This window comes from Hippocampus zosterae, chromosome 10 (assembly GCF_025434085.1).
Source record: "Hippocampus zosterae strain Florida chromosome 10, ASM2543408v3, whole genome shotgun sequence".
Classification (NCBI taxonomy): Eukaryota; Metazoa; Chordata; class Actinopteri; order Syngnathiformes; family Syngnathidae; genus Hippocampus; species Hippocampus zosterae.
Window position 1 is genome coordinate 24176753 of NC_067460.1, and position 26406 is coordinate 24203158.

Below are 26406 nucleotides of genomic sequence, written 5' to 3' on the forward strand. Positions count from 1 at the left end.
TTTTCAGAATCAGTGATGCTCTGAATAATTGCACCACAAATGAAAATGAACTGATGCAAGTTGTTTATTTGTGATGCTTGAAAGGTTTGAAATAAAGAACAATGACAGAGAATATTTACTCTGTGATGCGTTAAAAAAAAAATTTTTTAGGTGAAACTATGGCTCTGAATGATTCAGCGATTCGCAAAATGACTTGCCATGAATTTGATGATTGATTCATGGGCAAACCTTAACCTTCAAACCCAGCCAAAAAATTACCGTTTGAAATGGAAAAGTAATTTTTTCAATATTTTGGCAATATTCCGAGTTTCCACTTCACCCAGTAAGATAAGATAAGATAAGATATCCTTTATTCGTCCCAGTATGGTCCGGTTTCGTCCCTGCGCCATGTCACCTGCACTCCCGAATGTAGCGAATGGCCGAGGTGAAGCCGCCGCTCTTGAGAACTTCCAAGATGGCCTGCACAGCCGCCTCGGACGAGCTGAAGGCGCCCGGCTCGCCCGGCGTCCTTTTGTCATCTTCCAACGCCGCCGCTCTCAGTTGGCTCCTCAAGTCGCTCAGCTCTCGGGACATGTCGCTGAGCTACGGGTCACAAAGTCAAGGCGCTTGCGGCGTTATAATCCCAAAGCGCTCACGTTTCAAACTCATCTGACATTACCCTGCAAAATCACAACTGAACCCTTCAATTCTTTGTATTCACTTTAATTTTTAGTACAGTATGTCGAAAGTAGAATACCGCAGAGTGCTTTTTTTTTTTTTTTATTCGTCAAGGCGTCACTCGGTGTACCTACTTTGGGACGAGAGCCGATTGCGTAGACCTGCTCGACCAGTTTACAGTAGGCCTGAAACAGCAGTAAAAGCTGAAAGTGGAGTTTGTAGAGTCTCTGACACAGCTCCAGTTGCTGAAAACAAATGTGCAAAAACACAATTTTCAGTCATCATTTCTAGGCCAACCTAAAGCAGATTTCAGACGTGAAATTATGAAATGACGACAGTGAGAAAAAGAAGCCCCCGCTCCAACTTACAGCGAGTGATCCCATTTGCTACAAAGCCAGCATGTCACAGGACGGAAACAGAAGAGAATCAAAGGGCGGCCCAAGCAAGTCACGTTGTGTGCCCCCCCATCCCTCCACCACACCGCCCCCATGGGTCAAAAAGATGATTTGGCTCACATTCACGGGCAGCATAGCAATTTCCCTCTACCCTTTACTAAAAATGGTGTCTTAATGTGTGACTGGCTGGCAAGCAGCACGTCCACGAGGCTCCTGAAGATAAATGGACCAGATCAGGGATGGATGAGACTATATTAGGGGGCGTGTCTTACCCCCTGTGGGAAGTTACGGTACGTGAGCGTAAACTTTCCACGATATGCCCCCCCCCCCCTTTACGATGACATGCGCCAAAAGAAGCTTATGAAAAGTATGTAAGGGGGAAACACTCACAAGGAGCTACGGCGTCACACTGATCGCAATGCAGAAGTGTGAGAGCTTTTAGTTGGAGTGGAAATTATTTTTAACACTATTCCAAATGCACATAAGCGAGAGAGTCGTACATCAAGTACCCTCCTGGCACCCGCTCATCCCAAACATTCTCAAAAGGTCTCCAGAAAAAGGAGTTTTGATGGACTTTTCGAGAGGAGCCAGATGAGGTGGCTTGGGCATCTGATTCGGATGCCTCCTGAACGCCTCCCTGGTGAGGTGTTCCGGGCATGTCCTACCGGGAGGAGACCCCGAGGAAGACCCAGGACACGCTGGAGAGACTATGTCACCTAGGTGGCCTGGGAACGCCTCGGGATCCCCCGGGGAGAGCTGGAAGAAGTAGCTAGGGAGAGGGAAGTCTGGGCTTCCCTGCTAAAGCTGTTGCCCCCGCGACCCGGCCCCGGATAAGCGGTAGAAGATGGATGGATGGATGGATGGACTTTTCATGGACCCCGCGATGCTTTTAAAGCCCCCCAACCGCCTGTTACCTTTTCCTCCTGCTCCATGGCTTGGCGTGTCGTGTCAGGACTCGGGAGGAAGGCGACCTTACAGCTGCTCAGCCACTTCGGAACCAGAACGTGGAATGATTGATTGCAACTCACCCGGATATTTTCCAAGAACCGCTTTCCCCTTCCTTACCGTGAGCGTTGCCTCCTTTTTGCTGTTGTAAGTATCCAGGTACTCTTGCAGCTCCAGCACGCTGAATTTCATTTTATCCAGGAGACCGTACGACATGATCTGGGAAGAGTGAACAACCAGGCGTTGCGGTCCAGATACCTTCGATACAACACGGCGTCTGAAAAATCATCCACTGACGTGTCAGGTGACTCACCGTGTCGGCGTCAATAAACAACAAGGGGCACTCGACACACGTGGTCAGCATTTGAGACGACCTCAGCAACTTTGCTCCTAATCCTCTCAGGCTGTCGTTGAGGGAACTCACGGCGTCGCGGGTCAGTGAGCTAAATTTGCTCTGGATACTCTGCGATCAAAAAAACAGATCTTCAAGTCCACAACTTGGTCCACAACTGCACTGTTATGCGCAAAAAAACTACAACTTGACTACAGAATCCTGCCGAACCCTGACCTATGTGAACGTGCACACACTGCCTGTTGATTTGGTGCTGCATTTTTTTTTTTTGTGCAAAAATCCTTCAAAGCGGGATACACAAAAAAAAAAAGGGTCTTCCTGTCCAAGAGTCAAGAATCATGGACTTACCTGGAAGAGGCAGCAGAAGACGTGGAAGGTGTAGACGGCGCAGGAGCCGTCCGAGTCGCGCGCCAGATGGTTTAGGTGTGCGCGCCAGGCCTCCTCGGCGTTGTCGCACGCCGCCGGCTGGAATGCCGCCAGGATGGCGGAGAAGAAGGGCGAGGGTGGCGGCGAAGAGCCCGAGCCCGAGCCCGGCGTGGCGTCATCTCGCTCCTCCTCTGCGAGGCTGATGGCCAAAAAAGAGTTCAGACGGCGTGTTTAGCCAGTACGAGTGGAAAAAAAGTTTGATGATGACACACGGATGAGGCGATTGCAACTAAGCTGCAATAATAAAACTCTTCCGAGCCGCTTGATCCTCATTAGGGTTGCGGGGGGTGCTGGAGCATATCCCAGCCGTCTTCGGGCAGTAGGCGGGGGACACCCTGAATCGGTTGCCAGCCAATCACAGGGCACACATAGAAGAACAACCATTCGCACTTACACTCACACCTAGGGACAATTTAGAGTGTTCAATCGGCCTGCCATGCATGTTTTTGGAATGTGGGAGGAAACCGGAGCACCCGGAGAAAACCCACGCAAGCCCGGGGAGAACATGTAAACTCCACACAGGGAGGCCGGAGCTGGAATCGAACCCGGTACCTCTGCACTGTGAAGCCGACGTGCTAACCACTGGACTACCGGGCCGCCCCATAATAAAACTCACAGAGGATAAAGAATATATGACCGGGAGTATTTTTTGTATGCTCTATTGCACGCTTGTATTCAACAAAAGTCGTTCAAAGGGGAAGTCAAGTCATTAAAATTCTTGAGAATACGTTTCTATGCGCCCCCAGTACGTTACTTCGTTTCCGGGGAAGAAGCCGGGTGGGCGTACCTGGGCAAGCCGCTGTGGAAATCCGGATATTTGAAGAGAGTGAGCGCAGCCTCCGGAGTGTCGCCGCAGTGAAACTCAGGAGGGAGGGAGCTTACGGGGGGCCACGCGTCCCGCTCGTTTGGGTCTTCATCTGCTTGTAAAAACTGTTTGAAAGCCGGAGACGCGCTTCTTCAGCGTGTTTAGACACACACAGCAATGCACGGGCGGTAAATTGTGAATACAGTGAACCCTCGACCGATGTACGTACTTTGGGGAGAACACAACACCCCAAAAAAAGAAATGTCGGAAATACTTTGGAGGGGAAAAAAAGGAAGTAGAGTGTATGGTGACTGTTGGGAGATCTCGTAACCTGAAATAACGATTTCACGACAAGTGTACGAAGGCAACTCGAAAATGTTCATTTCACTGGCAAATGTCCACGCTTCACGTTGGGGGGGCTCTTTAGCGAGGGTTCACAGTATCCACCAATAACATGCACAGCTGTCAACATCATGATTTTTTTTTTTTTGGGGGGGGGGCGGTAAATGGTTGCACTAACCTTGCCAGGGACGCTCCTCGAGGTTTTTGTCTTTCTTTAGAAGGATTTGTTGTGCCAATTCAACTGATTTTGGGTCTTAAGTGCCAGCCAGCACACTCCTTTTCATTTCGGGGGGGTTGGGGGGGGGGCAATGTGTACACCTTGTGTAGATCCCGCATGCCCATACATGAGTTCTCCCCGCCCCCACATAGAAGCAGTAGGTATACACATTGCCCCTTATAGCAGAGCGACACACAAGGGAGGGGGGGGGGGGCGCTTCTACGATCCCAGCATCATTTCTACTATTAAATAAAGCGTTACGATAAAGCCGGCTTGGCCAGTTCATTCCCTTCTAACATGCAAAAAGAAAACGACACGAGGGTCACATGCTCTTCTAAAGGAGAGGAAAAGTCAAGAGAGGAGAGAACGTATGAGGAAGAACCCAAAGCGGTGAAGGAAGAACCCAAAAGTAGAGCGAGCGTAGCGACTATTTAGCAAAATTGGTGAAAAACTCAAGAATGGAAGAGTGGTAGGAGCTGGTCGTCTCCAGAATTTCAGCCACCCTGAAGCCCTTATTCACCCGCTGCTTCGAGTCCTCGGGCAGTTGGACCTCGAAAGTGGGATTTTGGCTGGCGAGAGGCGTGGAGTTGGCTGACACGTTGCTACAAAAGGAGGGAGAATCCACGTTACGGATCTCGGCGGTTGGGGAGAGGTCGCCGGCCTGCGAAAAGAGACACGTCGGAGGTGGCTTAAAACAGCGAGCGAGGGGGCGCCACATTCCGTTCATATGGCAGAAATCCGCTTCCGTGCTCGCTGTCAAGCGTGTACGGATGGCACACTTAATAATCCGTGACAGTGTGGATATTTCATTTTTTTCTTTGACAAAATACCCATCCTCATATCATCAATGAGATATCGGGCTAACATATCCAGCTACTGCATTTCGGCCATATGGCACAGCCGGAATCCGAAGCGCATCCGGTAGGCAAGAGACGACGCGATCTCTGATGGCCCCGCCGATAAACAAACCCTCACACGTCATTTGACCAGAGAAAAGTGGGTAAATGCCTCGAATCATCCGCACTACGTTGCGCAAATCCATCGATGGCATTTCAAATCGCATGTTAGCATGAAGCTAGTGGACAAAATGACTGAACATGTTGCTTTTCAACCCCTTTCACGCACCCTGTAATCTGTAATCTGATCAAATGATTAGCTGTCCACTGTTGTAACCAATAGCACGTCGGCTACACAGTGCAGAGGTACCGGGTTCGATTCCAGCTCCGGCCTCCCTGTGTGAGGTTTGCATGTTCTCCCCGGGCCTGCGTGGGTTTTCTCCGGGTGCTCCGGTTTCCTCTCACATTCCAAAAACATGCATGGCAGGCTGATTGAACGCTCTAAATTGTCCCTAGGTGTGAGTGTAAGTGCGAATGGTTGTTCGTTTCTGTGTGCCCTGCGATTGGCTGGCAACCGATTCAGGGTGTCCTCTCTTTTGCTTTATGTATCCGTTATAATGTCAACTTTAACTGGGAATGACAAATAAGGGTGAGTGACTCTTGTATAAGTCAAGAAAGAATATGTGCCCCTACTAGCTGCGAGCGGGAGAGGATTTGGCTGGCCGAGAGGGAATCCTCCTCCTCCTCCTCCTCTTCCTCTTCCTCCTCGGAGGAGGACTCCTCCGAGTCGTCATCGCCAGTGACGCGGCTCAGGCCGGGCATGATGCTGGACAGGTGGCTATCATCCTCCAGGGCGCGCAGGTCGCTTTGGTCCAGGCTGTCCACCGAGTGTCGGCGCACACCCCAGTTGAAGTTGTCCACCGTCTCACCCTGCGACAAAAAAAAAAAAAAAAATCACAAACTTCCATTGTGGCTTTCATTTTTAATTTAAATGTAAATTACATTTTTAAATAAATAAAAAATCGACCTCTTAATATGTATCGAATGCACATAGTCACTAAACATGTGATTTAACAACCACAAATTTTCGGGTTCCGGGTCAAAAAACGACAACCACCACGACAACATGCATACTTCATGTGCCCAGGAATTAGTCACATCTCAAACACGCTGCACAAGTGGTGGCATGCGCGCACAGCAAAAAGAGCAGAGAAACTTACCTGCAACTCCTGGAGAGCGCACAAAAAAAAAAAAAAAATACAACATTACTTCATCGCTTTTTCATATGCGATCATACAGTAAATTTTCCGAATGACATTTTTGTGGAAAAGGCATATTAGCGCTGAACAGCTGCCACTGAAATGAAATGAGTGCTTCGCTGAACTGCTGAAATTGAAAGTTGGAATGTGAAGGATGAGGAACTTTTTTTTGTTTGATGCTCCATCTACTTGAATGTTGTTGTTGTTTTTTTTTCCGATATGGGTATTGTAGAATTTTTGCAATGGGTAAAATAGCTCCCTTCATGTCCCAAATTTGTGAATAAATGATTTGAATCGGTCGAAAAATGTGTAAGGGGTCAAAAAAAAAAAAGTGAGGAAAATCCAACTGCTCTCAAGGACATCCTGCGGCATGCACTTTATGTGAACTCACCTCTCCGTCTTCAAGCTCCACATCCAGGAAGTCAAAGTCTCGGAAGACCCGGAACTGCTGCTCCGAGGTGGTGTCGTCCACCGTGTCGGCTTCTCGGCTTCCGTCTTCGGATGAAACCAGGCTCGGCTGGCGCTCCATCAGATCCAGCTCGCCGCAGCTCGAGAAAATCACCTGTCACCCGTTTAAAAAAAAAAAAAGGACGTTAAAAGCGCCGTTCTTCAATGCCGATGAGATGGTGTTACGCCGTAGCTTTACCGAAGGGTTTTTTGTGAGGCCCACTTCCTGCCCGCACAAAGACAAAACGTGCACAAGTTTCTCTCTGGTTCTTTTCTGCAGAGAAGGGGAGGAAAATAGGCTTTGAAGCGGCAGAAACTTTCAAGGAGGCAACGAAACGGGAACCTGGGAAAACTTGAACAAAAATGAACTTTCCAGTCACATCACCTGGGAAGAGCGAGGCCTCTTCCAGCTGACCGGCACCAAGACCTTCTTGGATGTGGACCCCAGAGAGCCGGAGGAGGAGGAGGTGGAGGTGGAGGTGGAGATGGTGCTGCGCGTCACCGCCGCGCTTCTGCTCTTGCCGTCTCGGAGCGGGCAGGGGCGCAGGTCATCGTAGCGGCGACCGATCACGGGTGTCTGACACAAACGCGGCCGCGTAAGTCCGGGAGGAAAAATCCGCTCTGCACACTTAGCGGGCCCGTCCAGGCGTCTCGGTGTTGTTACACACACAAACACGCACGTCGTTGGCAAAGAATCACGGATATGCGCACAAAAGACAGGCAGCGATGATGTGACATCACATCCTGCCATTCATTCATTCATCCATCCATTCATTCATTCATCTTCCAAGCCGCTTGATCCTCACTAGGGTCGCGGGGGGTGCTGGAGCCTATCCCAGCCGACTTCGGGCAGTAGGCAGGGGACACCCTGAATCAGTCGCCAGCCAATCGCAGGGCACACAGACACGAACAACCATCCACGCTCACATTCACACCTAGGGACAATTTAGAGCGTCCAATCAGCCTGCCACGCATGTTTTTGGAATGTGGGAGGAAACCGGAGCACCCGGAGAAAACCCACGCAGGCCCGGGGAGAACATGCAAACTCCACACAGGGAGGCCGGAGCTGGAATTGAACCCGGTACCTCTGCACTGTGAAGCCGACGTGCTAACCACTGGACTACCGGGCCGCCCCCTGCCATTCATACGGTACACAAATAGCTCAGTGTTCCCGTGTCCCATTTTTTTTCTCCCCCCACGCATGCTGCCGCTTATTTATTTTGTTGACCTTTTCAGCTTGGAGTCTAATCATCAGTTGAGGGGAACATAAGGAAAGGGTGCGGTGGGTAAAACGTTTCCCTTTTTCGGAAGAATTTCAGCAAGATTTTTGCACCACACCCTGGAATAATGGCCGCGGGGAGTTTTAGCGGGGACGGGGGGGGGGGGGGGGGGTTCCCGCGTGTGAAAAGAAAGAAGTCTCACATAAAGCGGTGTAAGAAGAAGGTCGTTCACCTGGGATATGTCAAAGTGGAAATCCAGCGTTTTCCCGGGCAAGGCCTTGGACGAGCGCTCCCACGCTCGGCCGACGTCCTCGCAGGAGAGGTCGCCGGAGGGTTGCGCCAAACTGGCCGAGCGGCTCACCACCAGCTTGAGGATGTCCAGTGCTTCCCTCCAGTGGGGCGTCTACAGTCGGCACAGGTGCACGACATCACCGTTGGCATGTTGCCGTTATGTGATTTGATGGGAGGGTCTATTTTAGGGGACTGGAGAGGTTCTGGCAAAGGGCCGCGGAGGGAAGAAGCTGGGGCCAGATCACTTTGGATTCCGACCACCCGCCCCCGTCTGCAAACATTTTGCTACTTTCCGAATCTGGGGTTCCAAAGCTACTTATGTCAAAACAAAGAAATGCTACTCCACACTTGAGTGACTAAACTATCGGTCGTGGCTTGAACTGGTCCTGGCGGGAGCGATTTCCCAAGTCTGGACCGCCTGATGATCTGATGTCTCCGAAAGATCAGCCTGAGCAATTATCCTGTGGCGTGAGGTAGACTAAATATCGATAATCGGGGCCTCATTTGAGCATGCGGCGACCTTTCTGATTGATATAATAAATAGAGTAGTGATGTTTTCATTAATCAATATATATCGTTGTATTAATGATTATTGTGTTTAAAGTTTGTTTATTGCATAAATGCTTGAATAACATGTTTTTACTGGAACTCTTGAGACACATCCTGTTATTGCCGAAAACTCATGATTAAAAGCAGAAGTACATCTGCTGATTGTATGTGGAAAAAGTACAAAACAGGATGTTCTCGTAAGATATGCCACTTGGTTACACAACAAAAGTAATGTGGCTGGGGGGGGGGGGGGGGGGAGTGAGAATGGCCACTCACCCCCTCCCTAGCACACATTATAGAATAAAAGGAGGAGGACCGAGATCATTCGGTCGAGTCTGCTGTGGGTAGCGTACGGACGCCCAGCTCGTATTGAAGCTCACTCTGCTGAGGGTGTTGGCTCTCCACCCTACTGGCATACGGTAAGAGTTCTTTAGCTTCATACAACTTGTTTGAACTGTGTTGTCACTTCTGTGTGGGACCAATAAAGTGCCAGAAGTGTCTTGTCGTTATTTCTGAGTGCCTATCTCAGACGACCCTTTATAAAACTTGATATTCATTCAAATTGAGTATCAGAAGTGTTTCAAAACACTGATCAAGGTCATCGTAGGACGTATCGGAACGATTATCTTCATCGATTATCCTGTGGTGTGAGGTGAGGTATGTTCAGAGTGATTTATTATTTTTTTTCAACGTGTCACACAAATCGTTTTTCACAGCCGGGGCGACGACGAGCAGTTGGCCACCACAATGCAGTTAGCAGATAAGCTAACAGTTAGCGGAGCTTCTGCAATATCTCCACGACCCGGACTGACAGCCAATATGGTTGTCGTGAAACGTAGTCAAGGCCTCACCTGGGCAAATTTCTCGATGGTCCTGAGGACTTCCGTGTTGAACGTTTTGGCTTGGATCCCGCTCAGGTCCATGTGACTCAGCAGACTGTAGATGATCTGTAAAATGGTCTGCTGCATACCGGGGAGACCTTTTTCCAACAGCTGTGGCACAACGAAGCCAAACGATTTCAAGAAGAAGAAGAGGAAAGCGACTTTGGCGACATTCATAACAAGTGTTTGCCAAACCTCCGCCATGTACGTGACCAGGTTGAGCGTGAGGTCGGAGAAGGCCTCGTGGAGGTACCTGCACACCACGTTGACCCACGAGAAGCAGTTGCGGCTGTAAGAGTGCGTCTTGTAAAGAGTCATGACGTGGGCCAGGTTGGACAGCTTGTCGTGTTTCTCGTCGAGGCACACCTCCATACAGACACAGCGGGGTAAGAGTCTTGTCAAACATTGACCTCACCTCATAAAATACCAGCAACACAAAAAGTGGTCATGTAAAAGCAAGAAGCAGGAAAAAAAACCTGCGCTATCCTTTCGGCGACATCCTGACAGAAGTCCGTGGGCCCATCAAAATTCTGCACGAGATGTGGGAGCAGGCAAAGGACGTTCAAGGGGAAACCTAGCGTGGAAGACAAAGACCCTCACAACGGACTTCTTGGAGTACGGTGCTCGCCGGTTTATCAGGTGGACCATACGTTGAAAAGCGACGTAACGTACCGATAGCTTGTGAGGTGTCCACCACGGACACCCGCGAAACGGGCGTGAGCTGCCGGAAGATCTTCAGCGTGAGGTCGACGGTGGCGGCGGACGTGAAGCCCTTGAGCAGCAGTTGCTGGAGCCCCGTGAAACTGCTCCACTTCAGCTGGCCCTGCAGCTTCTCCAGCCTGTCGCGGTTCTCCCGCTTGTCCAGCGACACGTGGCCCAGAAGCTTGTCCAGAAGCCTCAGCGACATTTGGTACTCAAACTCAAAATCGGACTCCATCAGCGACACGGCCACCCAGAAGACGGTGGCCAGGAGGTCGCCGGGGTGGTCCGAGACCACGTCCTCGGAGGACGAAGAAGGGCTGCGGTTTTTGCTCGCCGGGGGCCGCCGCTCGCCCGCTTGGATGCGGTCCAGGGTGGCGCTGCGAGGCGGGTCGCTCCAACTGTCCGCCTCGCCCAACTTCTTGGGCACGGAGGAGCTCCTCTGATGCCGGCTGCGCTCTTCTCTGGGGCGGTAGAGCTGCCCTGTGCTCTTCCTGTTGGACATCGACTTCAGCGCGGTAAGGAGATCCGGAGATGACGCTCTGCAATGGCAGGTCACGTTTCTAAACTCAACTCAAGTGTATTTCTCCAGCACTTTCAAACGGACAAACACAAAGTGCTGTACGTGGAGCAACAGTCAAGCAACAAATCAGTGACAAAGACGGTAGAAAGCACCCAAAAGCAAAAGCAAGAACAAATCTTGAGTCATGCGGGAGTCAAATGCCAAAGAAGTGAGTTTTGAGGCCTCTGTGGATCAAACAGCTGTTTGGACAATTTTGCCCTTCAGTTCCTTGTTCGAGAACAGCGAGTTGTGCATCAAGTCCTACTGGACTGCATTTTTTTGGGCTTACCCGGTCAAGACGGCCATCAAGTCGTGATTCTTGAGGCACTCGGCCAAGTTGTCCACCACCGATTCCAGCGTGAGTAAAACTTCCATCACGTAGCCCTGCAAGACGACACGTGAGCAGATAACAATAACGTTTTCTGAATCAGATTTTTTTTTTCATCAGAAAGCTCGACTGTATGTTGTTGTTCGACACCAGGGCAGACAACAGACACTTACAGTAGCAGCTGTTCGAGGCTAATAATTAGCATAATTAGCATAACGTCATTCGCCTGTTGATTTTTCCCTCCATCCAATTTCTGAACCGCTTCATCCTCACAAGGGGTCGCGGTGCGGTGCTGGAGCCCATCCCAGCCGTCTTCGGGCAGTAGGCGGGGGACACCCTGAACTGGTCGCCAGTCAATCGCAGGGCACACAGAGACAAACAAGCATCCCCGCTCACACTCACACCTCGGGACACATTTCAAGTGTTCAATCAGCCCTGCCATGCATGTCTTTGGGAATGTGGGAGGAAACCGGAGTACCCGGAGAAAACCCACACAGGCCCGGGGCGAACATGCAAACACAGGAAGGCCGGAGCCAGGATCGAACCCACGACCTCTGCGGTGTGATTTTTTTGTTGATTTTTCCATGTTTAAAAATGGATACAAATAGAAAGTAGATTTTAATTTATTGGGGGAGGTTGTTCTGGTCTCGTCATTACTTGAAATGATTTGAATATATATATATATTGGTTTCACGTTTATGCACACGCTAACCTGCACTTCCTCTCCGTGTTCCCCGACGACCTCTACCAGCCTGGAGAGCAAATCGGAGACGGCGTGCGCGCAGATGGGCTGGCGCAGTGCTCGAAACACTTGGAAGGAGCGGCCGGCGTAATGACGCGAGGAACTGCACAGGGCCGTGTGCAGGGCCACGTTGCTCAGCTGCTGCTCCAGCTGTCTTTCTAGAAAGGGCGGTCGGAATACATGGAATGATGTTCTCAGAAAATGAACAAATGGCATGTTCTGTTGATGGAAAGGGCGGAAGTTCTCGACGGAAGGATTACCGGGTTCTTTGAACACGGCCATGACATGGCGCAAGAAGTTTGTAAGCTGGGCTGTACTTTTGGAAACGGGATTCTTGGGTGAGATGTCCTCGTGGGACCACATGGGTCCACGTGCTCTACAAAATGCATACGCAGCGCAATTATTTGAAAAGATTTGACATGGTTCACGCGATTCACATGCACTACGGGGGGTCATTTGTTTCCAGATCAAATCATCTGGAAGCCATTCATACACAAGGGGCATCATTTGTCATGAAACCATGACAGGTCATTATCGTTTCAAGATCCATCCATCCATCCATCCATCATCTACCGCTTATCCGGGGCCGGGTCGCGGGGGCAACAGCTTTAGCAGGGAAGCCCAGACTTCCCTCTCCCTAGCTACTTCTTCCAGCTCTCCCCGGGGGATCCCGAGTAGTTCCCAGGCAAGCTGGGTGACATAGTCTCTCCAGCGTGTCCTGGGTCTTCCTCGGGGTCTCCTCCCGGTGGGACATGACCGGAACACCTCACCGGGAAGGCGCTCAGGAGGCATCCGAATCAGATGCCCAAGCCACCTCATCTGGCTCCTCTCGATGTGGAGGAGAAGCGGCTCGACTCTGAGCCCCTCCCGGATGACTGAGCTTCTCACCTTATCTCTAAGGGAGAGCCCGGACACCCTGCGGAGAAAACTCATTTCGGCCGCTTGTATCCGGGATCTCGTTCTTTCAGTCACGACCCATAGCTCGTGACCATAGGTGAGGGTTGGGACGTAGATCGACCGGTAAATTGAGAGCTTCGCCCTTTGGCTCAGCTCCTTCTTCACCATGACAGACCGATACAACGTCCGCAAATCGTTTCAAGATTTTTATTTTATTTTGTAATAACTCTAACATCAACCTGCAGTCTCCACCACTAGATGGTGTCCAATCGACATGCTTATGAGCTCCAGAGAGTATTTGCAAATTCTCAGCCAAGCCTTTCCACATGCATTTAACGGTTCTCAGTGGTACCTGCTGGTCAAAAACTCAATGAGCTTGCCGGTCTTTTCGTCAGCGGCGGCGCGGGCCGCCAGCTCGTCCGAGATGTCGGGCAGGTCGCCGCCGCTGCCGCCAAGGCTCAGACTGGACGACGCGGAGGAGGAACTCAGACCGGAGTCCAGCACGGGAGATGCCTGACCCTCCCTCAGAAAGTCAAAAGCTCCTGGGGGGGCACAAGAGAGGAAACGGCGCGCTGATGGGATCTGTCAAATTGCAAAATAAAGTGCTTTATAAGGGGGGGCCGGGAAGGAATGGGAAGCCGGGTAATGATGTATTTATGTGCCGTGGGGATGTGTTATTGCACTACTTTTAGCAACATAAACCCTTTGGAAAAATCTAGAATGTCTTGACATTTGGGGGAATAGAAAATCTTGGTACCAAAATATCCGGAACAGACAACTTTTTTGGGGGGTGTACTCCATTTATGAGAGGGATTTTGTGTGGGCAGCAAATTTCCGTCTCGTGTTGTCATTTTAAGGAGTCTTTTACGTAGATGCTCCACTATAAGCGCAGAGTAGGAGTACTTGTGCCACCTGGGGAGAAAACCTACCGTAGTTGACCGCGTAGCGAGCTGCGAAGCCACAGCAGCGCATTGGAGCCTTGACAGATGGCTCCACTTGGGGCAAACGGGTAAAAATAGCCACGTGGAATGCTTTAATCAAGACCTTTGAAGTTCCCCCAGCGCTGCATATTGTTTTTGGAACAAGCTCCAAATATGCTCACCTCAGATAAGAGACTTATCTACAAGCATTCCGACAGCAATGTAAGCCATTCCCCTTTCTTGACGTTCGCGCCAATGCCGACTTGGGCATTTTTTTTCTCTTTTTCTTATACCTGATGTTATGAACTCGGGCTGAACGGCGGGCTGGCAAGTGAGAGTCTTGGCTCCGTCGAGGTGGCGGGTCCGCAGCAGCACCGAAGCCACGGCCTGGAAGTTGTGGCGGCAGGACAGCGCGATGAGCAGGTGAAGGAGGAGACGCTTGCTGTGCTCGTATACCTCCGGACGGTTGTGGTCCAGGCCTGAGGATGAGAAGACATCACACGTGCTTCGATGAATCCCATTTTTTAAAATTTATTTTGTTACTTCACTCAAGCGGCTGCATTGCTGAAGCTCACTCACAACTCGACTTTGTTGTAAAATATCCATTAAACAGCGGATTGTAATTTGATGACATTAATTTGAAGTGCAGGGTGGCCCGGTAGTCCAGTGGTTAGCACGTCGGCTTCACAGTGCAGAGGTACCGGGTTCGATTCCAGCTCCGGCCTCCCTGTGTGGAGTTTGCATGTTCTCCCCGGGCCTGCGTGGGTTTTCTCCGGGTGCTCCGGTTTCCTCCCACATTCCAAAAAACATGCGTGGCAGGCTGATTGAACACTCTAAATTGTCCCTAGGTGTGAGTGTGAGTGCGAATGGTTGTTCGTTTCTGTGTGCCCTGCGATTGGCTGGCAACCGATTCAGGGTGTCCCCCGCCTACTGCCCGAAGACAGCTGGGATAGGCTCCAGCACCCCCCGCGACCCTAGTGAGGATCAAGCGGCTCGGAAGATGAATTTGAAGTGCTTGTAGGTCAAAGTACACCAAGATGCCACCAGATGGCCTGGGCATAAAAAAATTATATTTTTTAAATCACCAAAAAGGTGAATTTGTGAATGCGGAACCGCAACTTTTTTGGGTTCACTGTCCGACATCTTGCTCCCACATCCCCCAAACATGCATTTTAGGTTGTCAGAGTGGATGCTTGTTTATCTATATACAGACTGTGATTGGCTGGCGACCAGTCCAGGGTATACCCTCTCCTCTCACCCAAAGTCAGCTGGGATGGTCTGCATCTTACCCACAAATCCAAATGAGGATATGCAGTATAGAAAATGGATGCTCTCCCTTAGCCGACCTCAGTGTGACACGCACAGAAAGCCGCGGTACGACTTACGCGCGACTTAAAATACCATGCACACTATATCACACGAGTTAACTTAATTACATAGTCGGGGTTTCTGAGACGACGACAAATTATAGTATAGACTTACCCAAAAATAAGGCGTGCAGCAGCATTGGGAGGTGCAGGGCCCAGTCCTCCTGCACGCTGTGGTCCACCACCATCTCTGTCATGAATATGACTCCTATATTACACCTGGGACGGGAAAAAAACAAAAGTGCTTAAAACACAAACTTGTGAAAGCGAAGTAACTGCTTTGAGAAATCAAAGATCATCATGGGAGTGAATGTTGTATTTAATTCCATTCAGTGTTCCCAAGCGAACGAGATCAATCCAAAGTGGTACAGTATCACCGAGTCCAGACCTGTGTAGAGGTCCTCTCGGGGTGAGGGTCTCGGGCAGGAAGTCCACCAGAGGAGCCCAGCAGCCGCCGTTGACAGGCATCGGTAGAGGATGGGGGCGGTTGCTTTCAACCACGGCCATCAGCCAGTCAGCATAAGGGGGGAGAGGTTCAACACCTGTGGAGGGACTATGGCATCAAACTAAAATCGATGGCGAGATCAAATAAAATAAGATAAGATAAAATGGCTGGTAGCTAGCTGAACATTGGTTAGTATATTTGTTATCTAGCAATATGTTAGTTAGTTTAAATTCTTAGTACATGTGAGGTAGTTCAGCCTGTTAGCTAGCCAGATGCTCGTTAGCTTGTCGGTTAAACACTGTCTATGCTAGTTATCGTATCTTGTTAGCTAGGCAGCTACAAAAGATCCATGAATGCTCATTTAAACAGGTTTATTTCCACTGTTGTTTTCGTTTCGGCTGGGAGAAGTGACGTTTTCGTCATGTCTCGCGCTAAAGCCAACGCAAGCTAAAGCAAATCTGGTCCCTGACCATTTCCAGTACGTTCCATGCAGTCATGATTCAAATTGCCGACATCAACTCAGTGGACAGACAGACGGGACTGTGCCATTTATACTTAGTGGCGTAATCCCACTAACAAACAAAGCAACACCTCGACTATGTCCTTTAGGCAGGGGTGCAAAACTAGAGAGAGGGAGGTTGTGGTTGCCACGTAAAAACAAGGCCATTTAAGGACAACTTGATGGCATGACCTCAAACCAAAAGGGTGTAACCAAGTTGCATTTCAGCCCAAAGGAAAGGCTCGAGACCGGCTGCTCGTCACTGCCATTTCTCACGGAAGCCTTTTCAAAGAGCCCCGGGACACTCTGCATGCACTGTTTCAATGCATTATCAATGACACCGACGTCCGTCGCCATCTTTTTATCCCTCCGGCCTGCTCTCGCCAGACGGTGATGAAATTATTGATTATGGCGAGCGGCACTCAAATACACTTGGATTTACCTTCATCATATGAGCCTCCCGAACTGTTGCTGTAGCCAGATTCCAGACGGTGGTGAGCTCGCGTGACATGGCTGAGCCTGAGGTGGGACACACATCACTCACTTCAGCAGGGTACATTTCAATCATCAGGACGTCTTCTCTTCTGATCAATCCAGAAAAGGGCTGATTCTGAGAAGTCTCTAAATGGTGTTCGTCTCCTCTTTTGACTCAAAGTTCCAATTTTAGGCAATTTTCAAAGATTATCGTCAACGATTATCTGGCCCTGTGCAGTGTCCACATACGATAATCAGAACAAATGTCCATTTGTCCCCCTTCTAATCAACGTCTTAAAAGTCTGATGATCAAATGTCCAAATCCTGTGGTGCAGGGTAAACACGTCACGTTAATTGGGCCAAATCAGAACATTCGTCGCAAGGTTTGTGATTTCACCTCTCCTCGTTATCCTTTGTCTTGTATTCATCTGCATCCAGGAAGCTCTCCTGTCCTGCCACCACATTGTTGGTACTCGATGCGGTTCCTTGGAGAAAGAGCCCAAAAGCCAACCCTGTTTGCTTACAATCAGTTAGGTGCTTTGTCAGCTGTCCGCCCAGGAGTTAGTTACCTGACGCCGCGTTGACAGCGGCCTTGCTCGAGGCAGTGAAACGATAAAACGGCGGGCTGTCGCAGTGCTGGACCATCGGGTTGACCGGGTCCGTCTGCTGCAACTCCCAAATCAACTCCTCCATGGTTTGCATGGTGTTGTTTCGACACAGATAGATCACCACCTTCTTGATCTGAGCACACAGGGGGAAGATTATCACAGAAAAGAAGACGCGTAGCCTAGTCTTTGGGTCCTGGGAGTGAATCATTTAAACGTTCATGCTTTCCATAGTGGCACAAAAGACGAAAGCAGAAAGTTGTAGCATTTGTCTTACGAACGGCAGGAGCGCGGTGTCGCTGCTGACGCCGCATAGGCTGATGAGAAATTGCAGCGCGGTTCGCAGGTTGTGGCTCCACTTTTCGTTGCATACCAAAGCATTCCATGCATTTTCCATTTCGGATCCTGGTAAGTCATCTCCAAACTGGCCAAATACAAAAACAATGCCATCAGCTCAGTCCGAAATGCCGCAGCCGAGGAGTTGATGTTAGCATTTGGTGGAATTTGATTTGAGGTCCAGGTCCTGCCCATATCAAGGTTCATTCTTTGCACCAGCACTGCATCGTGAATTTTTGGGCAATTTATTATATTTTTTTAAAGGATCTTCTTTCCCTGGCTACCTTGTGCTGGGCTCAACTTTAGTTCGAGAGCACATTAAATACAAGAACTGAGAGAAACTCCTGGACATAAAAGTAATAAATCAAACATTAAACATAAAACTATTCCACCTAAAAAAAATATATGAAAGTAAGCCCAATGGGACCAAACTCTATCACGTGAGTCTTCTTATGATTCATACATATTAATGGGAAAGTGGTTTCAAGGAAAAAATGACTTTCTTCTTCATTGGCACATCAGGTTGACTGTCATCAGCGTAGATATGAAAGGGAATATGAAACCTCAGTATGGAATTCTAGGGGAACAAAATGAGAAAAGGGCTCTAAAATTGATCCCTGTGGAACCCCATATCTGTAGCTTATTTTCACCACCCTACGCTTACCCACTTCCATTATCGAAATACCTTACTTTATTTAACGATCTAGTACCTGACCTTACTGTCCTTTTACCTACATTTATCCGATTCACTAGCTACCTTTAATACCTTCTCACTTGGTTGCAGATTTTCACGCATTGCGTTTGGGTCTGGAATGTATCACCCGCAATAAATGGGGAGTTTGTTATGACGGCCGCAAGATGAATTTACCTTGGCGGTCATGTACATGAGGTTGTTGAGCACCAGGGACGTGGCTTGCTGGGAGCCCCAGCCAGTTCCCCTCAGAATCTGCTGGGGGGAGGAGGCAGAGGCGCGCCGCCCACTTGCAGAGGAGTCGTCGTCAGAGGACGACGGCGTGAAGGCCGGCGGCAGCAGGCCGCTATCTACCAGCTCGATGTTGCTGAGCCAGGGTAGGAGATAAGTCAGCATGATCTGTCTCCCGTTGGGGTGGGTGCTGGGGAACCTCTGGCTAACCTCTGGAGCACACATAAATAAATCCTCAGAGGAACATCGCACTCCTATCCGAGCAAGTTGTATGCGGAGCAAGTCTGGGCAAAATCTTGTACTCAACAAGGGCCAGCTTTGATACTTCAAATCAAACAAATGGACCAGGTCATAAATAGATTAAGCATGTTGCTTGCGGGTCATACTTTGCCCACCCCTGGTTCAATAAAGAGGACGCATTTGTAAGTGTTACAGTGGTTCATTATTTGTAGCATACAAACAAGACTTTTTACAACACCTGAAAAAAGCGGGAGCGTGAGTTCAGGGTACATCCTGGCCAACTGGCTGGAGAGCTGAGGGAGCGAAATGCTGTAGAGTGGCGGCAACCCAGCGTGAGTGCCGTAAAGGACGCCGTTAGGCTTCTGCCCAGCCATCTTCTTGGAGTCCACAAACAGCCTGGCCTCGAGAATCTGCTCCAAAACAGGAGAACGGGATGAGTGGACTTGTCAGACCAATGCTCGACTGAGGACTTGTGAAGAGGCGTGTCTTCATCTCACCTGCATCAGTTGCATAGAAATTTCATAAATCTCTCTGTTGGCATCGGATGCCTTGAAGAGGACCAGATTGAGCAGCGTCACGATTTCGCTTGGGTAGTTTCTGCAAGTCACCACAAAGGAAAAGCGGACATTCAAGGGTCAAGCGCCCCAAAATTCCAAACTATTGTCAGATGTCTCTCAATGAAGAATTTTCAAGTAGTCACCAAGGATAATAATAATCATAATAATAGCGCTATTATTAGTAGTATTCATTAGATGATTTCTTTGTACCTGCGGCTGCAGACCATGGCAATAGCCTTGAAGCAACCCGAGGCGAGCCGGTAGGATCCTGTGTAGCAGCGATCCACCGCCCAGTTGAACAGGTTGACTTGGTCGGCGTTGAGCTCCAAGAGCAGGACGACCACTTCGCATCCAAGCTGGTGGACCTGAGTCCAGAGGAGAGCCTCAGCAAAAAAAACATCAAATAAAGAACGGTGTCTTACATGAAAATAAGCATTGCGTACCCGTTGGTCCTGCCAGGCTAGGATGTTGTCCAGCCACTTGTAGAGGTAGCCATCTGGAGAGAGGCCCGCGTTGTCAAAAACCGGGCCGCAGCACAACACGGCAGACATGGCCTGCAAGAATGCGAACTCAAGCTCACGCATTCCATTTTCAGGAGAGCTCAATGTCGATCACAATAGTGGGAACTCGAGTCTCGTCAAGCTGGCTTTGGGTTTGGGAAGCGTGCTCTGCGCTAGTTTGGCAGCCAATTGCAAGAAAGCAAACCGGCATTGATGTAAACAAACAACATTCGCGCTGAAATGTTTACACGCAGAGTGTTTGTATTGATTGCACCATTCATTTAACATGCAAAGGTGCATCGGCGACTATGGCTCTCCTTGCCCACATGCGAGGGTATACCCAACCAATTCACGTTTGTGCAAGTGTACTAACAAGCAGGCGGCATGGCCCCTTACCTTTAAGGCGCAATACTGGTAGCGTGTGATCTGGTGAGTCCTGTCACTGTAGCGGTCCAAGGGGGTGAACATGATGCTAAAGGGCCCCGCCCACTGACTGAAGAGGATGAAGAGATGATGTCGGAGGCTCTGCTGCGGAAACAGGAAGCGCCTGTGGTGCACTGAAGAGGGGAAACCAGACAGGCTCTTATGTGTCGTCTCACTTAATTAGCAGAAAGTCAGCAGACCGTTGAAGCCTCCTAAACACTCAAGCGCCAACATTGAATTTTCTCATTAAGCATCTAGCTACATATGATGCCTGCGTCATGAAGAAGCTCAATTTGCGCAACTCTTCCAATCAATATCTTACCGTACGTCGGGTAACCAGGGTTTGGAAGTAAGGTCGATTTTTGTTGTTGTTGTTGTTGTTATCGTCATCAGCTAATTTAGCAATTAGCCCGTTCACAATGTTAGCAAAGATATCATTTCTGCATGAGCCAACATCAGTGAGACATTTTTTCCCCCCTTTTCTCTCCTCAGTATGAGCAAAACTCAAAAAATTCAATTTCTAGAACACTTTTTGAGATTATGTGATATCCACTGTACAGTTAAAAAAAAAAATTAGCTTTGCACATTTCATAGTGTTTTACTTTTACTCAAGTACCGAAGCTGAATCAGTGCTTCTCCTTTTACCGTCTTTTTTTTCTTGTCGGTGTCTGTACTTTGACTTCAGTACAGACTGTGAGTATTTTCTGCCACCACGAAGATGTTTGCAACTACCTGGCACACACTGTATGAGGTTGGCCACCATGGCGCTGAAGTGAACTCGAATGTCTTTGAGGATCTCCGCGTCTTTGTCGGCTTCTAGGAGCATCCGCGTCAGATCGACGTACTCCAGGAAGAGGGCGCCCAGGGCGAGAGTGTCACGTTCCAGAGCCCCGGTTGTACTGCGTGAAAAAAAAGGGAATAAGACTAAAAAAAAAAAAATGGGTTTGCTGTTCGAGGTGTTGTGAGGGGAACCGACCTGTCACTGATTACGCCAGCATCTGCCAGCAGCTCGAAAATGCGCAGCAGTTGAAGTCGCAGAAGGTCCCGGCGCTCACGCCGCTTCTTATTCTGTGGAAATGATCCAGCAGGACCTTCACTAAATTCTCTCAATTCAAGTCCAGGTTTAAAAAAAAACTTCCATACTTTTATTATCATGCTTATGATTGAGCTCTTAGAAAGATTTTTCATTCTTGCATCGTTTTACATTCCGTAATTTTAGTTCGCTTAATTGACGTACTCTGTTTTAAATGTTTCTAAAGCACGTTGAGCTGGAATGTGCCATACGCAGTCACCGAAGCTCTCTTGCCTTGCCTCGTCTTCATTTAACAACTTAGCAGTCTGCACAGTTGTGCTTGTCTTTTGCTCTGAAGCAAATCAAACCAACCAACCTCAGGTCTCCTTTCCAGTGCTTCCTTCATGAGCGGATGCAGTTCCTCCACGAGTTCCCTGAGGCCGGACAGACAACATCGGTCGTCGCGTCAATCAAAAAGCTACGACAAAGAATTCTCTAACTGCATCCATCCATCCATCATCTAACGCTTATCCGGGGGCCGGGTCGCGGGGGCAACAGCTTTAGCAGGGAAGCCCAGACTTCCCTCTCCCTAGCTACTTCGTCCAGCTCTCCCCGGGGGATCCCGAGTCGTTCCCAGGCAAGCTGGGTGACATAGTCTCTCCAGCGTGTCCTGGGTCTTCCTCGGGGTCTCCTCCGGGTGGGGCATGACCGGAACACCTCACCGGGGAGGCGCTCAGGAGGCATCCGAATCAGATGCCCAAGCCACCTCATCTGGCTCCTCTCGATATGGAGGAGAAGCGGCTCGACTCCGAGCCCCTCCCGGATGACCGAGCTTCTCACCTTATCTCTAAGGGAGAGCCCGGACACCCTGCGGAGAAAACTCATTTCGGCCGCTTCTAACTGCATTCAAGCTAAAAAAATATATAGATGTTTTATTCAAAAGCATTGGAGATGCATGACCACAATGCTCTGCTTTGCCCAAATGAATGCAGGTCAGTCCACTTTAATGACATCAAGCTCCAACTCGCAGCTCGCCGCACCCCTGTTGCTGAACGGAGGGGGGGCCGTACGAGTCTGCCAAATACCTGAAGACGAGGGAGTTGGTGCGGCCAAAGCCCAGAACCAAAGCCTCAGTCAGCTCCACGCTCTCCGACCTCATGAGGGGGACCAACTGCTTCAGGAGCCAAGCCACGGACGGGCAGCCCGGCACCACCTGAGACAGACAACAAACAATCGGAGGCCACGTAATCGATCCCGCCACATTGGATCCGTCGTCAAGTCACATCTCTGACCTTGTTGTCGCAGCCCACGGCGGAGTCGGGCGTGGCCGCGGCGATCTCGGGCGTGGATGCTCTGAGGTGACCCGCGCTCATGATGCTGGGCTTGGCCACCCCGAAGCAAAGGATCAAATAGTTCCTCCACAGAGTCACGTAGTTGTCGGCGCTGCTCGAGGTGCTGCTGGTCTTCTTCGCGTTCGCCGCGTGACTGGAAATTCACACGGTTGCATGTTGTACAGGAGGTTCATGAATCGTGTTTTGTATTAGGGGGCTTTTAATAAGGACATATAGCACTGCATTGTATCAAAACTTTGTAAAATAAAAACTAGAGAAATCAACTTTAACACAGCCAGCAGCAAAACGCTACGTGTATTTAATGTTTTTTTTTAAGTTAAAAAGGTGTTAAATTGCTGCTTATTAAAAAATATATTATATAAATATATTGAAAATATGAAACTGTAAAATATTTGAATGGATGAATACAGGAATAAAAAAATAACTGGAAGAATTCAAGGTTGAATGGCTTGAGAAATAACACTACGTTTTCAAAGATGTAAAAATTTCTCACCCCAAATTTTTTTTGGAACAAATTTTCAAATGAATTCAATATTTTTGAAAACTGAAATCTCGAGATTTTTAAAATTCCGTTCATTTTGTGTCGTCGTTTGATATGATCTATCCTGCCCGTCTATGCCCGTGTAAATAAAGCCAATTGATGAACTCTCACTTGGGGTCGACCAACGGCATGAGCGTCTGCAGCCGAGCGAAGGCGTAGGGCCACGCGTAGCCCAGGGCGGCGGGGCAATGTTTGGGCAGGTAGTCCTGTCGCAGCAGGCTGTACATGCACAGCACCCACGGGTCTTTCGCCGACTGCGCCAAGATCCACACGTGCGACGGGCTGCGGATGTCGTAGCGGCTGTTGCCCAGCCGGCCGTTCCACTCGGCCAGCCACTGGAGGTCCACGTGGGGGCCGGCGGATGTGCCGTCCTGGAAAAACGTTTACGTCGAGCTTCGCATACGACTCCGTCAAGGTCAAAAGGACGTGTTCCAATTATAAGAAGAAGGATTTGTCTTCGAATGCGGATCGTTAACTCATTCACTCCCAAAGACGTTTTTAAACGTCTTTTCAGACTTGGTCCAGAATTGGTACTGAATGAGTCTGATGGAATTTTGCAAGCCTCTTGCAACTTACTGTGTCAGAGACGGCCACGCTGACAAAGCTGTCCCAGATCACAGGGCTGAGCTGGTCCATGACGTCTATCATCGGTTTATCGTCGTCCTGCAAAGGACGAGGTAGGACTCTGAACTCGACAGCGCATCGCGTGGCGTCACCTCGCCGCCTGCGATCTTACCTCCGACCGCCCGTCCGCGGCAAAGAGGCCGCGGATCTCCTTGAGCACGGCGACGGCGAGCCTTCGGGTGCTGAGCCGGCAGGAGCAGAGCAGCACGAGGGCCAGCCCCTCGACGGCATGCAGGACGGCGGCGCGGGGGCCTCGCTCGGCCGCCGTCTTCACGTCGGAGCTCGTCTGCAGCAGCTTACGAATGAGACCAAAAAAAAAACGCATTCAGAGATTGCGGCGACCAGATGAAAACATGCATTTCCAGTTCCGGGCCAGTCCGAGGGAACCGTGGCAAAAATCAACCGAGTCGAGTCCCGACTAAGTGTCGAGCAAGTCAAATCCTTATAAATGATCCATCAAGTATTTCAGCACCTCGTCAGTGTGCATCCGAGCCACGTGGTCGCTCTTCCCCGCCGCCGCCGCCGTCAGTTTCCACTGGGTGAGGAGCTGCAGCAGTAGCTTGAGCGACCCGTCTAACAGCCCCTGGTGGGTGTCATGGACCTCGCGCAGCACAAAGCCGGCGAAGCCGAACAGCACGTCTTCCCGCCAGTCCAAGAAGTCCACCAGCAGACTTTGCAAAGAGTTCTGGGCGATGAGTCGGAGCTCGCCGTCCATGTGGATCGTCAGTCTAATGGACGAAGAAAACACATTTTTACAACGCAGAGTCCCCAATGAAACGGAATTGTGACGGCGAGGGGGCGGTGTAGCATCCTTTTTGCCATTCGGTTAGCTTGTTAGCGGCTTACTTCCTGGATAATGAATGCCATTGGGATTTTTCACAAAACTAACTAACCAGTTGAGTTAGATCAAAGCGAATTCTAATAAACTGTTTGTCATCTCACCGGGAGAGCAGGTCGACGAGCTCCGTCTTTGACATCCCGTCGGGCATCATGCGAGGAATGGCTGCCACGCACGTCCTGAACAAGTCAATCTTGGGTTTCCTTTCACCCCTGCCACACATTTTCTGTACATTTAAACATCCTGGTATGGAGGTAAGCGTCATCAATCCATTTATCATTTGCTCTTGTTATTTTCAAATTGAAATCGAAAACGCCACAGGAACGAATTTGATTGGGAGCTCAAATTGTGACCTGGGAAATTGGTGGAAAGAGCAAATGACACATGGCGGTCGAGTTCTGTCATCTTGAGCATACGTGATCATGTCCTCGGGCTCTTTGTTCAACATCTGAGCGTTGGTCATCATCATGCAGCGTCCCACTTCCTTGTCCAGGTGCCTCAGGATGTTGTCGATAGCCTTACGCACGTGGTAGTAATACTGGGACATCCCTGGAAGGGGAGGAAATACACCGCTTACATTGACTGACTAATATAACTCAGTCCATGACCATCCATCCATCCATCCATCCATCATCTACCGCTTATCCGGGGCCGGGTCGCGAGGGCAACAGCTTTAGCAGAGAAGCCCAGACTTCCCTCTCCCTAGCTACTTCTTCCAGCTCTCCCCGGGGGATCCCGAGGCGTTCCCAGGCCAGCTGGGTGACATAGTCTCTCCAGCGTGTCCTGGGTCTGCCTCGGGGTCTCCTCCCGGTGAGACATGCCCGGAACACCTCACCAGGGAGGCTCTCAGGAGGCATCCGAATCAGATGCCCAAGCCACCTCATCTGGCTCCTCTCGATGTGGAGGAGAAGCGGCTCGACTCCGAGCCCCTCCCGGATGACCGAGCTTCTCACCTTATCTCTAAGGGAGAGCCCGGACACCCTGCGGAGAAAACTCATTTCGGCCGCTTGTAACCGGGATCTCGTTCTTTCGGTCACGACCCATAGCTCATCTATGGTCAGTCCATGACCATACACAAAAAAATCCCAAATGCCAAATGTTCTTGAAAAAACACCCAAACACATTTTTTGCTAAAAAAAATTTTAAGGTGGAAAAAAGCACTGGAAAGTATTGTGCCATAAAAAAAACACGTGCAGTAATTACGTCGTAAAAAAAAAACCCAGAAAGAAATCAAACGTTTTTCCATTTTTTTATATTTTGGGAGGGGGTATCCATGTCCACGGTGTGACCCCCTTTACCGATGACTTTGGCCTCGTCGTCCGTGAGCGTTTTGCTCAGGTACGTCTTCTTTACTCGCAGCGTGTTCCCCGAGGGTAAAGTGCAGCCGCTGTTGGGTATGGGCGGCTCGCCGTCCTTCTGCTGAAGTCTGTCCGCCACAACCAGGAAAGCTCGCAAACCGATATTCATCCTCTGCACAGATAGGAGGCTTGCTTTACAGTCAGGTTGAACGCGGTTTCCCGTCATGCTTCATTGGCAGTGTGTCGGTCGGTACCTCTGGGTTAAGACTGAAGGCTTTTGCAGGTTTTCCCACGCACAGGAGGTCGAAAATAATGTCTTTCATAGCAAAATCGAGTCTTTCCTGTCGTGAAATCAGAGGTAAAGAAGACGAGGGCTAAGAGGAGAGGAAGCGTTACCGCGAGGCAGCTTTGGGCTCACCTGCGCAATAAACTGGATGATTTTGACAAAGATGTTGAGAGGCATGTCTCTCGGCACCACGCTGCGAGAGCCTTTGGGGAAAAGTGTCGTTATGATGGTGTTGAGGCGGCTGGGGACAAAATAAAAGAGAAAATCGCAGATGCTGTCATTCGCAAGACCGATAAACACCAAACGATGCTGAGAGC

General features: G+C 49.8%; 1 protein-coding gene across 1 annotated transcript in view; it reads right to left on the minus strand.

Moving 5' to 3' along the window:
- Positions 1 to 26406, minus strand: part of LOC127609020 (protein furry homolog) — a 37613-nt gene that overhangs the window by 1749 nt on the left and 9458 nt on the right. Inside the window, exons 13-60 of the mRNA XM_052078647.1 lie at positions 26222 to 26330; positions 26058 to 26144; positions 25804 to 25975; positions 24922 to 25054; positions 24610 to 24717; positions 24140 to 24395; positions 23780 to 23962; positions 23620 to 23706; positions 23155 to 23414; positions 22443 to 22635; positions 22236 to 22363; positions 21527 to 21584; positions 21115 to 21206; positions 20871 to 21037; positions 20112 to 20272; positions 19659 to 19769; positions 19426 to 19580; positions 19156 to 19255; positions 18897 to 19068; positions 18365 to 18630; positions 17438 to 17584; positions 17125 to 17296; positions 16953 to 17040; positions 16524 to 16600; positions 15526 to 15679; positions 15253 to 15356; positions 14064 to 14249; positions 13203 to 13392; positions 12214 to 12329; positions 11924 to 12111; positions 11173 to 11267; positions 10295 to 10863; positions 10099 to 10196; positions 9818 to 9988; positions 9593 to 9733; positions 8134 to 8304; positions 7067 to 7258; positions 6881 to 6955; positions 6626 to 6796; positions 5669 to 5905; positions 4660 to 4800; positions 3563 to 3705; positions 2698 to 2914; positions 2311 to 2460; positions 2118 to 2216; positions 1967 to 2041; positions 792 to 902; positions 395 to 582 (exon numbers count right to left, since the gene is read on the minus strand). Of these exons, the coding sequence (XP_051934607.1) occupies positions 395 to 582; positions 792 to 902; positions 1967 to 2041; positions 2118 to 2216; positions 2311 to 2460; positions 2698 to 2914; positions 3563 to 3705; positions 4660 to 4800; positions 5669 to 5905; positions 6626 to 6796; positions 6881 to 6955; positions 7067 to 7258; positions 8134 to 8304; positions 9593 to 9733; positions 9818 to 9988; positions 10099 to 10196; positions 10295 to 10863; positions 11173 to 11267; positions 11924 to 12111; positions 12214 to 12329; positions 13203 to 13392; positions 14064 to 14249; positions 15253 to 15356; positions 15526 to 15679; positions 16524 to 16600; positions 16953 to 17040; positions 17125 to 17296; positions 17438 to 17584; positions 18365 to 18630; positions 18897 to 19068; positions 19156 to 19255; positions 19426 to 19580; positions 19659 to 19769; positions 20112 to 20272; positions 20871 to 21037; positions 21115 to 21206; positions 21527 to 21584; positions 22236 to 22363; positions 22443 to 22635; positions 23155 to 23414; positions 23620 to 23706; positions 23780 to 23962; positions 24140 to 24395; positions 24610 to 24717; positions 24922 to 25054; positions 25804 to 25975; positions 26058 to 26144; positions 26222 to 26330 (7464 nt within the window). The remainder of the gene's footprint in view (positions 1 to 394; positions 583 to 791; positions 903 to 1966; positions 2042 to 2117; positions 2217 to 2310; positions 2461 to 2697; positions 2915 to 3562; positions 3706 to 4659; positions 4801 to 5668; positions 5906 to 6625; positions 6797 to 6880; positions 6956 to 7066; positions 7259 to 8133; positions 8305 to 9592; positions 9734 to 9817; positions 9989 to 10098; positions 10197 to 10294; positions 10864 to 11172; positions 11268 to 11923; positions 12112 to 12213; positions 12330 to 13202; positions 13393 to 14063; positions 14250 to 15252; positions 15357 to 15525; positions 15680 to 16523; positions 16601 to 16952; positions 17041 to 17124; positions 17297 to 17437; positions 17585 to 18364; positions 18631 to 18896; positions 19069 to 19155; positions 19256 to 19425; positions 19581 to 19658; positions 19770 to 20111; positions 20273 to 20870; positions 21038 to 21114; positions 21207 to 21526; positions 21585 to 22235; positions 22364 to 22442; positions 22636 to 23154; positions 23415 to 23619; positions 23707 to 23779; positions 23963 to 24139; positions 24396 to 24609; positions 24718 to 24921; positions 25055 to 25803; positions 25976 to 26057; positions 26145 to 26221; positions 26331 to 26406) is intronic.